Source organism: Eulemur rufifrons, chromosome 15 (genome assembly GCF_041146395.1).
Source record: "Eulemur rufifrons isolate Redbay chromosome 15, OSU_ERuf_1, whole genome shotgun sequence".
Classification (NCBI taxonomy): domain Eukaryota; kingdom Metazoa; phylum Chordata; class Mammalia; order Primates; family Lemuridae; genus Eulemur; species Eulemur rufifrons.
The window spans coordinates 73,747,881-73,761,635 of NC_090997.1; the positions used below are offsets into that span (position 1 = coordinate 73,747,881).

The 13,755-nt window shown below is 33.7% G+C and overlaps 1 protein-coding gene across 1 annotated transcript in view; it reads right to left on the reverse strand.

The window, feature by feature from the left end:
* TRDN (triadin) overlaps positions 1-13,755 on the reverse strand; it is a 304,482-nt gene that overhangs the window by 114,997 nt on the left and 175,730 nt on the right. Inside the window, exons 20-22 of the mRNA XM_069489089.1 lie at positions 13,268-13,294; positions 8,704-8,751; positions 1,857-1,904 (exon numbers count right to left, since the gene is read on the reverse strand). Coding sequence (XP_069345190.1) covers positions 1,857-1,904; positions 8,704-8,751; positions 13,268-13,294 — 123 coding nt within the window. The remainder of the gene's footprint in view (positions 1-1,856; positions 1,905-8,703; positions 8,752-13,267; positions 13,295-13,755) is intronic.

Consider the following 13,755-nt stretch of genomic DNA (forward strand, 5'->3'; position numbering starts at 1 on the left):
CAAAAATATCCAAGATATCTAAATTCACTATTTCGTATGATTGTTATAGTTGAAAACTATGAGGCCAATGCCATATGATAATTAAAATTGAAATGATTTAAGTTAATATAAAATGAACCATTGAAAATATCTCATTCTTTTACACAAGCCAAGAGCCTAAACTTTGAGAAGATAAAAGGCAATTTTAGTGAGAAATAAATTATAAAATCATCGGAAGGAGTAAGTTCACATCTCTAAGAGCCATTTCCAGTCTCCTGTCTACTTGAGGAACCATTATAGAAATAACGAAATTAACATCAATATGCAGGTAAAAAGAAAGAAACAATCTGTGTTCAAATCAGTTATTTGTTAGGTACTATTATTAGTGTGGATGTTTTATATTCTAGCCAATCTTCTATCAATATACTGTGGCTATAAAAGCAATCTACAAACGTCATGAGTAATCAACACCTTTATACTAGAAGGGGAAGAAAACTATGGAGCTCAATGAAATCAAAGTGATCTGATAATTTAAATCCCCTGTATTGAAATTGACTTGATAAGGAAAAATGCCTAAGTAAATGTCAAATGGTTATCCAGAAATGTTTAATTTTTTTATATCATATGTTTTTTTGCTTTATCTACAAAACACCTTGTCAGATAGGCAGCTCAGGTGTAATTATCTTTATTTTTTAAATGAAGAAATTTAATCTCAGAAACTTGCATAATCAAACAAGTTGAAATTGGGTTCCAGTGTTCCTACTTTATATTTCAGAGACTAAAATGTCCCCTTTTCTTCAAAAATAAGTTAACAGAAATATTCTATTGAATTCAAAAATTTCTGTTATTTCCCAGGAGCCACAGTGAATTGAAAACTATTTCAATGTGATTATAAAGGAGTTTAATTTCGAAAATCCCAGGGAAAGAAATCCTTAACCAATCTTTTCACTTAACTGATTTCTTAACATTAGCTTACTTATCTGCCATGTAAGGGTTTAAAGGACTTTCTTGATATATATATATCTCAAAAATTATAAATTTCTAATATTAGGATTTTAGGAATTTAATTACATCTCAAATTTGAAGGGGAAACAATTTGGCTTTGTTCTTGACACAATTATTACCAGTTGTTTATATTTATTGTAATAAATATAATACTATTACCTAAAAGCAGAGGTGTGGAGGAAAAAAATTAAAATTATTAGCTCACTTTGAGCTCTCAGAGAAGGTACAACATCACTTTAAATGTTTTAAGTCTAATGTACCGTAGCATTTTTCTCAAGCGTATTCTGAAGTGATCTGTATAGTATATAATGCCACAAATAAAATGCGTAACTATTTTATACCATTATTATTTATAACATTGAAATTTCAGACCTCTCGGGAGATTCAAAAGCTGAAGTCATAACATAAACTCAAATAACTTACTTTTGCTGTTGCTTTTCTTCTTTGTTTTAAGTTTTACTATTATTTTCAAGCATAAAATAATTTTTGCATAACTAGGATTGGGTTATCTTTTTTCTTCACACTATGGTCAGTGAGGTGGTGTGGAAATCACAAAATAAACAGAAATGTTTCTACCAGTTGCCCCAAATCATTTCCTTCTCAACAACTTCTAGCATTTCTCCTGATTCAATTAAGCAATTTGGGGAGTTTTCTTGTCCTGAAATTATTCTCAAGATTTAGTTATACAAAAGAAAGACAAACCCAGATTGCTGTCTCACATTTTCCCTAGCACAGAGAAACATGCAAGGACAGTGATATAGAGCAATAGATTTAAAGGTTATTGTCTTCCGCCTGTCTGAATCCAGTGCTTTCCTCCGCATGTTGTTGTCTTTCTAAAGAAGATAATGTCAACCTCCTTCATTTTTTTTTACCTTGCTCCACTGTCTTGGTTGTTTTCTCTTCTTTCTTTCCAGGTGCAGCTGCAAAGCAAAGATAAGGTTTAAATAAGAGTTCTAGACAGAAATACTGCATCTCCTCAAAAAATTGTTTTGGAACTCATTGATACCAAGTATTTCTTCTAAACAAGCTACTGTAAAGCTTTTTAAACATTCTCATCTCTCTATAATGCAACTAAAACCTGTTTTATATCTAATCTTAAAGAATTAGAGAAAAAAGTAACAATCCCTGGCCGCCTTCTATATTTTCTATATTCTTATCTACGTTATTCCTTATACTCTGCTTTGATAAACAAGCTCTGCAAAGAATTCCACTTGACAGGACTATGATTAATCTACTTACATTCCAGGTTATTGCTGGAGTCACTTAGTGTCTTGCAAACGTCAACTAAATGCTCCTTTAAATTCAAGCTTAACCATGGTTTAATCAACTGAAAGAACAGTGTAGTCATTGATGCTTGAGATTCATTTAAATATTAAATGAAGCCAACCCAAATCACCAGTAACCAAAAGAGAATCCTTTAAGTGCCCTATCCCTTAAACTATGCTTTCTCCAAGATTATTGCTCTTGGTTGAATATTCACTGTTTACTTATTTATACATCAAACAATAGAAATTATTCACACAAATCAGTGCATCCCACTGAAATTATTGATTAAAGTAACAATCTTCACAGGACACTAGCAACCATTAGATGAAGGATTGACGGGGTACTAACTATTGCCATTGCACCCAAGTACCCCCTATACAGAGCTGCAAGGGAAAAATACAACTTTAAAATGAAGAAATGTGGCTGTCACCAAATTAACCCTTGATGTAACTTAGAACCATCCCTTCATTGTGAGCCATCCAGACATCCTGAGGTTCTCGATAAGATATAGTGCGGTGTGTAGAGTATTACCTCTGAAGTATTCTTACCAAAGTACCCAACTAAAATCCAGTTAAGCCAAATATTTAGCTTTCTGTTTAATCAAATGTAGAATATAGAGAACATGTTAAATAATATTCTGAAGAAATTGTCAGACCAATCAAAAATGTCTACAAGGTAACTGGCCTTGGTCTTTCAAAATGTCAATATAATCAACAAGAAAGAGAGAGAGAGAAAGTGGGGAGGGAAAAAAGGAGAGGAGGGAAGGAGAGAGGAGGAAAGAGGAAAGGGAAAAGAAGGTAGGAAGGAAGGGAGGAAGGGAGGGAGGAGAGAAGAAGGAAAGAAAGAAGGAAGAAATTAAAAAACATATGAATTTCGCTTTTGATGATACCTGGCCAAAAAAAAAAAAAAATGACTCTAAATATCTGAATATATGCTCACCAAAAAAACCCTGTATTTCCAAGAAAGTAGTCTGTTACCCAAGTCATGACCTCCAAAACAGAGTAAACCATATAACACTGAAATGAGAAAGATATTAACCTAAAAAGCAAAAATATTAATATATTTATGAGCCTCACAAATTGCACCTGTAAAGAAATATTATATAACGGAAGACATTATAGGGTAAGTGCCCATGAATGCTGTGCTCCTTATTTTGCTGTTTTTATTGGGGTTAGGGTCAGTGAGAGGGTCAAGAGAGTGGGAAGGAAAAGACAACTTGGCTTTCAATGTTGACATAACGGCAGGAGTCCGAAGATACCCCTGGCTTGAAGAATTCCCCCAACTGAGTTATAGCTAGAAAAGAACTGTGCAGTTTAGCCTTGAATTATCAAGTTCCCATGAAGATCAAACATAGTTCTGGTTATTCTAGAGGATTATGTGTCCTAGAATAAGAGGCAATGTTTTAGAGTGTATAGTCCAGTTTTACCACTGAATTGCTGCAGAAATGAGTACACATTATTTAATCTTGAGCCATACTCTTTAAGTGAGAAGTGCAGATAACGCTACTAGGGTTGTTTTGAGACCTAAATAAAAAAAATATTTAAACAAATCAGTCCACTGGCAGGCACATAACTCAGTAAATTGAAGCTGTTATTTTATTTCCCTCTGCCTAAAACACAATCAGCCTGCTTTTACAGGTTAAGTCCTATCCATTCTTCCAATCTTATTTCAGGCCTGTAATACCCTAATACTGGTAATACTTCTACCAGTGAGGTAGAAGATGAATGGTGGTTTTACCCTTGGTGATGAAAAGCAAGTTGGGAGGAGGGAATGAGGAGTTTAGGTTAAGATAGGTTGAATCTGAAGGTGAATTTGAAGGCATTTATTGAGGAGTTGAGCATACAAGCCTGAAATTCATGAAAAAATTCTGATATGGGATGATAACATTGAAAAACTTCAGGATATAAGGCAGAGTTTCAACCTTGAGAGTAGAGGTATCTCACTAGGAGAGGGTAGAAAATGAGAAGTTTGGAGGATTAATAATGGAATCTGGGGAACACCAACAATTAAGAGGCAACAGAGAAAAAAATATACAAATGAGCCAGAAATAAAGGTCAGAAATGGGGAGAACTGGGAGACTGTATTGCCATGGTAACCCAATAATACAGAAGTTTAGAGAAGAGACAAAAGTGGTAAGTGCACCTGAGAAATCTAGCAATGTGAGGACTGGGATGATTCCGTTGGCTTAGCAACATGAACGGCATCACATTAGCCAGAGCACAAGCCGCCTGGTGGGGAACAAAGCTTTACCTCTGTGGAACAAGAGAAGCAGTGGTAGCACTCTAGCATTCAGAAGTCTGGCTGACACGTGAAGGAGAGAAAATGGTGGCGGGGGTAGGGGGAAGGTGGGAATCAAGGAAAAGAAATTTTGGAGCTGAGAAAATATATTTCCAAGATAGGGACAAAGCCAGTAATGAGAAAGAGGATGTTGCCACAAAATGAAATGGGTGACAGATTAAGAAGAGCAAACTGGAGAAATTGGTGTTGAGGAGAAGGAGAAACGCTTTACCTCTGAGATTAAAAGAGAGAGAGATAGAGATTAAATCAAAACACCAGCTGGTATTCTGTTTCTTCTTTTATTCCCAGTCAACTTTCTTCAACATCATTGTCCATATCCTTCGCTTCCTCTTCCCTTACTCAGTTTGTAAACTTCTAGCTTCTACATGTGCCATTTCCCTGAAAATTCTCTTTTTAAAAATCATTAATAGTTATGCGGCTGACAAATCCAATGACTTGGTGACCACAGCCTTGCTACTGACAGGATTCATTTTCCTGGAGTCACTGTAGTTATTTTTTTTTTTCCTGCTTTTCTCTTTGACTCATCTTGCACTTTTTCCCCCAAATGTAAACGCTCCCTCATTTCTTCATGATAAGCTCATTCACTCACCATTTTCATCATTACCACCATGTGGGGGCCACCATGTATACATCTCCAGCCTTGCCACCATCCGGAGCTCTAGTTTAATTTTAGAGCCACCTGTGTGATGGTACCTGCATGGGCCACTAGCACATTAACAAAATATACTAACATTAATCTTTTCTCCCTTCTCCAAACTATTTTTCATTTTCTTCTTAATTTTTATTAAGAATGTCAATGATATCCTATTAGCAGCCAGTCTGAAAAACATTGTCATTAAATCATTTCTCTTATTTTCTCTCAAAGCTGACCAGTTATGAAAATCCATTGAATCTATTTTTATAATAGTGTTCACATTATATCGTTCCCTTCCAATCTCACAAGTAGTACCCTAGTGCAGGTCCTAATACTTGTCACTTACATTATTGAGAAAGCTTTCTCATCTGCCTATATCAAATTTTTCCTTTTTGAATTAATCTTCCTAAAGTAAATGTATTAATGTTAGTCATATAATTATTCATCGACTACCTATTGCCTGTGGGATAGAATACAATCTTAAAATAAAGCCCATTTACAGCATTATTAACTCAGGTTATATTACTTTATACCATGTTCTTGAGACTCTTGCTGTTCTTCATGCACATCCTGCAAACTCTCATCACTTTGTCTTGCTCTGTTTCATATGCCCAAGATATCTTTCCAGCTCACTGTTACATAGCAAAACCCTATCTGTTATGTAAGGCTTAACTCTAAAGTCACCTTTATGGTAAAACTTTTGATTTTCCCCAGGTAAGAATAATTTTTAAATGCTTACAGCACTTTATATTTATCTCTCTACTCTGATGCCTTTAAATGTTGAACTATGGTTATATGGAAAACTTTCAGTTGATAGTAAAAACTGCAGCCAAATTATTGACTCAATAAAGATTTGTATTTTTTCAGCACTTTAAATTGCTCAAGAACAATATTAAAATTTAAATTTTTCTTTGATGTCCCACATAGTATATGATCCATAAATACATGCTGAATGAAAGTGAAATGACTAGAAAGCTGCAAAGTGTAAAACAAATATAAATTAGTAAAATAATATCATATTGATGAGAAAATACTATATATCTCCAAAGAAAAAAAGACTTAAAAGCTGGCTTCAGATAAAAGAATTTATACTAGGTATAAATTGGCACATTATAATTAACTTAAAATATTAAATTATTCTTTAACTTCAAAAATTTTGAAGGAATCAAAAAAATTAATGATCCACTTAACATTTCGCACATTTCCTAGTTCAAGCCTCCATTTAGAAGAGCAATTTTACAATATCTTTAAAACAAAAATAACTCCCAAATTACTTTCTTATTCTACCTACTTGTGAAAGATGAGAAGATGGGCATGCTGTAAAGTATGGTAAGCATTTTGGAGTTCAGGGACTGGATACTACATACATGAGGAAAACAATACATATTTTCATGTGTGGCTGATTGTCAGTGAGGAGGTAAGGGATGAACAATCTTCTCAACAAATAAGAAAAGTCTCCTTTAATTTTCTTTATGATTTGTCAAATTGGTAAAGCCCAACCCGACATGAGTTTCAAAACATTTATGGTACCTTTGGAAGAAACACCTGTTTCTGTTCATGTTATAGTTGCAGACAAACCCAATATGTAGAATCATATTTAAATTGAGAATTGGGGTACGAGATCTACGATCAACTAGAGGCAAAGTAGTTGGTGGCAATAATTTATATTACACAGATTATTTCTTTCTTTTTACTTTCCTGTAAGCCTGGCAAGCGGGTCTATTTCACTGCAACCAAAATGTTTCATCTTACTCTAAACTCAGGGATCATTCTTGGTTGAAGTCTCTGGCAAGTTCACTAACTGATGGTTCAATTTCAAGTCTGTCTCTCTGCTCACTCCAATTTGACCTGATTGGACCCCAAACTATGTATGCTTGTATTTCCACCCTGAATACCGAGGGTTCAGGTGATTCAGGGTCTGTGGCTGGCAGCCAGCTACCAACAGTTCAATCTCTGCTTCTTAACTGTCCCTAAACTGTCTGCCACAGTCATGGATTCCCTAAGGCTCAGTATCCAAAATCTAATTCCAGAAGAAATCCATCTGCTGCTGTTTGAACACCTTGGTGGTCTTAGCCTTAACTAACTTATTAAATAACTTGGCCATACTTTTGATCTTTCTTTCAACAAAAATCAGTGCCCTGGCCTTAAATCCACTTACTGAGCCCATACACTCTGTATCCATGTCTACATTAATGAATTTTTCTGATTCTATATTAAGACCCTAGCCTTTTCACATTAATATGCATTATCCATTCTGAAGCAACCAGGTTTTACCCACATTTCACTTAATACCAATGAGCAATGTCAATTCCAGAGTGACCACAAAAGAAGAAGACACATTCATACGAACTTCTGGTAAATTCATGACTCTGCCACTTACAGTACAAATGATGTCAATGAAACATGTATGGTGATCGCTAGCCTCAAAAATGACTCAGAAATATTAGATTATATGGAAAAATGATTAGAAAACAGCTTACATTCCTACTTACTGTAAATTCAGAAATAATAGAGCTGAATTTGAAAGAGGACGTCCATTAATTTTGATAACTTAATTGCTTCTAAGTATTATCTTACATTGCAGTTCATATTTTCTTTATGAATCTTTAATTTTTGTTGTCTTCCCTTAGACATAAATATGTACATATAATTTATATATTAACTTATGTATTACCTAAAATATTAATTTATATTATAATTTATTTACTAACATAAATTTATATATTAATTTATATTCATGTATATTTGTATGTATAAATTCTTTGGGATTGAGCATGTGGATATGTGTCATATATATTTTATATCTCCTTATAATCCTGTTATATATTCTCTATATAAAGCATATGCAATAAAATAGTTTTTTTAGGAGGAGATTTTATGTCATTTTAATAGAGTATTGTTTAAGAGTATGTGTGTAGGTTTGTGTGTGTGCATGTGTGTGCATGTGAGTGTATGTTAAGGATAAACTTGTTAAATTGTTTCTTGATATATTTCTAAAGACAATGGATATATTATTGATTTCATTCCAAATTTTTCAACATGTTTGTTAAAGCAAAATGTCCCCAAGTCAGTGTCTCATAGAATACGTTTCCTAATTTGATACTATTTTTGCACAAAGTAAACATTACTCCTTTGAGTTCTATTAGTCAAAGTTTTATTTGTTCAAGCCCTAATCTCCTAGGGCAGTATATTGAATTTGAATATTCTCTTGATAACTAGGATCCTACTGAGTTTAAACAGTTATATTTGTAAAATTTTTTCAAAACTAACTTACAATTTCACTATAATTACTAGTTTTAATTTATGGTCCTAACGGAATAAATTTATTTGTGCTAGAACACTATCAACAAACCCTTGTTAGATACTACAAATCTTTTGCAAAGTTGGGTTGTTTCTGTATCAATAAAATAGTAAAATCAATAAATACATATCTTCTATAAGCATAAAACAATATATTAACTTAGAAATCTTAGCAGAAATAAGTTATAGTCATGACATTTTTATCTTTAAGCTGCATATACCTTTTTTAGTTGAGACAGCACCAACTTCTTCTTTGGCTCGTTCAGTTTCTGCAAATTCAGATATTAAAGGAATGAGAAATGGACATAAGTGATGCCAGATCGATATCTTATGCTATTTTAAATCAGACTAGAATAAAACCAACCAAGAGAAAAAATACATACGGGACCTGAAAGCAAAGCAAGCTGCAGAGAAAACCAAACTACAAAGTGCTTGTATTTTTTAAAAAAACTACTGAACTTTCTTAAATAACAATACAGAAACTCTCTTCTAAGGTACAACTCCACAATATTACTATTGTATGCTTGTATAACCAGTGACCATCAGAGAAGGTAGATTATTCCACAAGATACAATAGGATACTAATTTGTTGGTTTACAGTGAAATCTTAATTGATACATGGATTTTATGGAAGAACACCTAAAATGCCTTGTCTGTTTAGTCTTTAATTATGATAGAGGCTGTCAAAGGTGGTTTAGCCTTTCATACTGATTAAGGACAAACAGTATTTGACCTCAATCAATTAGCTTTACATTGTAAAAGGTTAGCCATAGTATTATAGAAAATTCCATTTGAATGGTGCTTTGAGAGGGAAAGGGAGTGTGAAAGAGAATAAAAATAGCCAAAAATGGCTTCTTAGGTTTCTCTGAATACCTAGTGTGGAAGATGAAAGCTACCCTGAAGACATAATCTGAAATGCTGCCCCTAGTACAAAATGTTGGACCACAAATCAAGGCTGGTTAAAGTTGAAGTTTTCTCTAGCCCACAGGAAAAGAAAAAAAAAAAAAAAAAAATGATGAGCTGGTGAATTTTTACAAAGTTTTATTTACTCATTTTATAAATTTTTACTAGTTGAGGTTGTTCCCCTGGACATATATATTTTTTATTTATTCTTGTTGGTATTTGTATATGTTTCCCTTCACCCATATATACTAAGCAGTTGAGGCTCTGGGAAAAACCAAACAAGCAGAGTCGTCAAACACCTTGTCCTCCCGTGCCACAAGACGCTGGGCTATCAGAGAGATCAGACACCAAAAGGAGGCCCTCGCATCACATTCTGGTTTCAATTCCACAATGTTAGATACCACAAGACTTACAATTTAAGTCTAGGCAGAAACCATGTAAATATCCTCTTCTTTGAGCTGTCTCAAGACCTTGAGCTCCAGAACCAAACAGACCCCTAGGCGTTTTGTATCTTCTAGATAAAGACATCAGAAGAATGATTCTTAAACTTTAGCATGCATCAGAGTACCCTGGAGGGCTGCAAAACACAGATGCTGGGCCCAGAATGTCTGGGACATGACCAGGGGTTCTGCATTTCTAATCGGTTCCCAGGTGATGCTTATGATGCTGATCTAGACCACACTTTGGAAACTGATTACCAGACTTCCCCTATGAGTTAATTGAGACCAATTCCACTGTGATCCCCATCCTTGCTTTCTTTGGTTACTACCATGAGTCTCAGCCTTCCAGTAGAAAACAGAGTCCATATGGCTCTGTATTTCTCTAAAAACTGACCTATTTCCAAAGCTCTTCCTTCATGTTCTCTGTCCATCAGCAGCACTCATTCCTGTATCCTCAGCCTTTTCTCAGAATGTTCATTTTACTTTCTTCCTTTAATCAAACACTAGCTCCCTAAGGACACTGCATCCCCTACAAGCAGTTTTCTAAAATGGAGAATGTTTGTTTTTCTACCCCCACATACCAAGGTTTCTGGAAGTGATGTATATATCCTCTTTGCTTCTCATTACTTTTTATAAATTATCTCCTTGCTTCCTCCAAATCTCAGTTCTTTTGAAGCACATGCTATCAGGGTGCACTAGGCTCTACTCCTCTTTATTGTTGTCATCAACCAACCTTGTGGCCATGTCCTGTCATTCACTGAACATTTTCGTACATAGTTATCACCATCTCCACTGCTACTACTGTGGGATTTCATTAAGAACCACTCTTAACCCTGACTGCATATTGCACATTAGAATAAGCTGGGGAGTTTGTGTAAGTCTATGATATTCAAATGTCTGAGGTGGGCTACAGAGTACTGGATAAGGGTAGATTTACAAGCTTTCTAGGATACTCTAATATTTAACCAGGGTTGGGGGTCACTGATACAATCCATACAACCATGTGATCTCTCATTTCCTTCACCTCCTCACTTTAGGAAACTAGAAACCCCATTTCTCTGATCATTACTACATATACGTCCTTAGACTTTTCCTTTACTGTCAGAACTTTGATTTCAAAAATCATATTCTCCAGTACCATTTCTTCCCTTTACTTACTCAAAAACTTCCTTTAAATAATATCTGACCCCATTAATACTTTAATTCCTTTGATCTGACCACTTTCTCATTGCTCAAGATCTTCCATGTGTCCTCGCTTTACTTCTCACCAATCTTATATATAAATGAGCCATAGTTAAATCACTCACTTATTTACTGTTTTCATAGTTACATGCTGTATTAGTTTCCTAGGGTTGCCTTTAAACTGTGGGGTAGAGAAAAACAATAGAAATTCATTCTTTTACAGTTCTGGAGGCTAGTAGTCCAAAATCAAGGTGTTGGCAGGACCCTCAGAATCTCCCTTTGAAAGTTCTTGGAAAGAATCCTTTCTTATCTCCTTCTAGAGTCTGGTCATTGCCAGCTATCCTTGAGGAAACAGTTCCACACCATGCACTCAATCCACCTTCTATTTATTTCCTTTAATCCATTAGTAATGACAAAGCTCCTTTTACTTTTTCCTTGGACTTGCTCTAACTCTGTCAATCTCACTTATTCTTTTAAATTCAATACTATGGAATTATATCACATAATACCTAATTTATATTAATTCAGCTATGTATCTTACTCTCTAATTTGCTCTCATACCTTAAGATAATAGAAAATCATATCCCATATGTGTAGGCAATGTACACAAAACTATGGGTACCACACTATATGCAGGATTTAAAGGCTTTTCAAGAGTATTTATAATGATATGTGATTTGCACCTTAGGCATTAACTTTACAAATAGTCCAATGTATCTAGCAGCTGTGTCCAATATTCTTCTGTCCTATGGTATCAATGCCAAACAACAGTTCTCAGTTGGGGAAACAGATGATCACATAGTTATCAGAGAAATTAAATGATTTGTGGATTAACTCTAATTAATTTTTTTGTTAAAGGATAATGTTCACGTCAAGTACAAATCTCTCAACTATATAGGTAGTTGAATATTAACTCTTTTGAAACTTTTATAATAGGTTTAAGGTAATTGGCAACCTAATTTGCTAATATCCTGCTAAAGATGCTGATATCTTCAAAACCTGATTGGATATTGTGTTTCATAGATAGAACTTACAGATTTTTTTTATTGGAAATGAACATTTTTATCTATATGGCACACTTTCCTTGGAAGAAAATGTTGATCTTCAGCATAATCTTCAATTTAAAGTTCTCTACTAGTGCTGCAAAGTTGTCAGTTTTGTTTTATGTATTTTCTAGAATATGTATTTCTACGAAGTATTAGCACAATGAGGTCTCCATAACATAGAGTTCCAATAAGCTTTACATTCAACTAAAATTTTTCATGAAAACATAAATGGAACTTCAGATTTGTGTCAAGCCTCTCTTCTAAAGTCCTCAAGGTCTATATGTATGTACTTCTAACTGAATTTTTTTTTTTTTTACACATGCCCACCAAGCTACTCAATACATTTTTTAATTACTCTCTGGTAAATTCTCCAGTGATAGACTCTGTCTCAGTATCTCTGCACTAAATAAAATACACATTTATGTATTAGTACCATTCTCAATACTTATGCATCTCTAACCTTCCCCCAAAATATATAAGCACATTTTCTTCATGCATAGAACTTTGACTATGAATCCTATATGCAAAGCATAGAAAAGTTAAACATATTTTTTCCTAAAATAAAATGCTTTCCATTATTCTTAAAATAATTTTCATTAATGACATTCTGTCAGATACTTCATCAGACTGAGAAATATAAACAAAGAAATCAGCATTTCTCCCTAAGTATAATGTCAAAGCTACCATTGATGTAAATGCCATAGTATGTTCTGGTTATCAGTCAATATTTCAGGATCTAAGGATATAAACCTTAAAAGGAAATTATGATATAAGAGCAGTAGTTAATAAAGTTTTGGCAGGATACATTTCAGTAAAAACATGATATTTATAGTAGACATATTATGTTGCCATCTGATTTGATCATGGGATTAATCATTAGGATAATTAAGTCTGATGTGTTTAAGAAACTGAAGAGATTTCTTATCATTCTGCAAAATGGAAAGCAAAAATATAGGCAATTCAAAAAGGAGTTATGGTCTCTGGACAAATTAGCATTTACAAATGAAAAGCTCTATAAATAAATTTTAAAAAGAATGAATTCACAGAAAATACAGGGATGAGTAATTTTGCATATTATTTCAACACAAGAAAAAAATCACACCAAGTAACTGGTAAGCCAGCCTCAAAAATTAGCATTAGCATTGTCTATAGCAGAAAACTCAAAAGAGTAGCTGCTAAAATATGCTCATCTTTAAAGGTTTTATTCAACATACTTGCTTTTACTTGTTTTTCACTTGGAGCTGTTAATGACAAGAAAAAATACAATCTACATTAATTACAAGTCTACTTATCTTTCTAAACTATTTTTAAGGTTATTTTAGCTTTTTAAAAGAGTTTATGGTTAATCTTGGAAAATAAAGAAAAAATAGATCAGAGAAAGAGAAAATACAATATTGTGTCATTTTCTTTGATATCCTCTAAATATGTTCCATGAACCACAGATTTCTTTTTGTTTGGTATCAATAAAAAATGAGCACAAAATCCTCATTCATGACTCATTCACTATGTTTTCCATTTTAAAACATCTAAGGATCTGATTTTATTTATATATAGTAAGTGCATTTTCTTTAAAGTCTATGAAATGGTATGAAAAGAATGAATTTACTTGATAAATTATCCAAAGGTTTCAATTTTAAAAATAAACTTAATTACTGCTAAGTTGCTGCACTGTAATCACACCCTAAAATGAACAGATAATGAT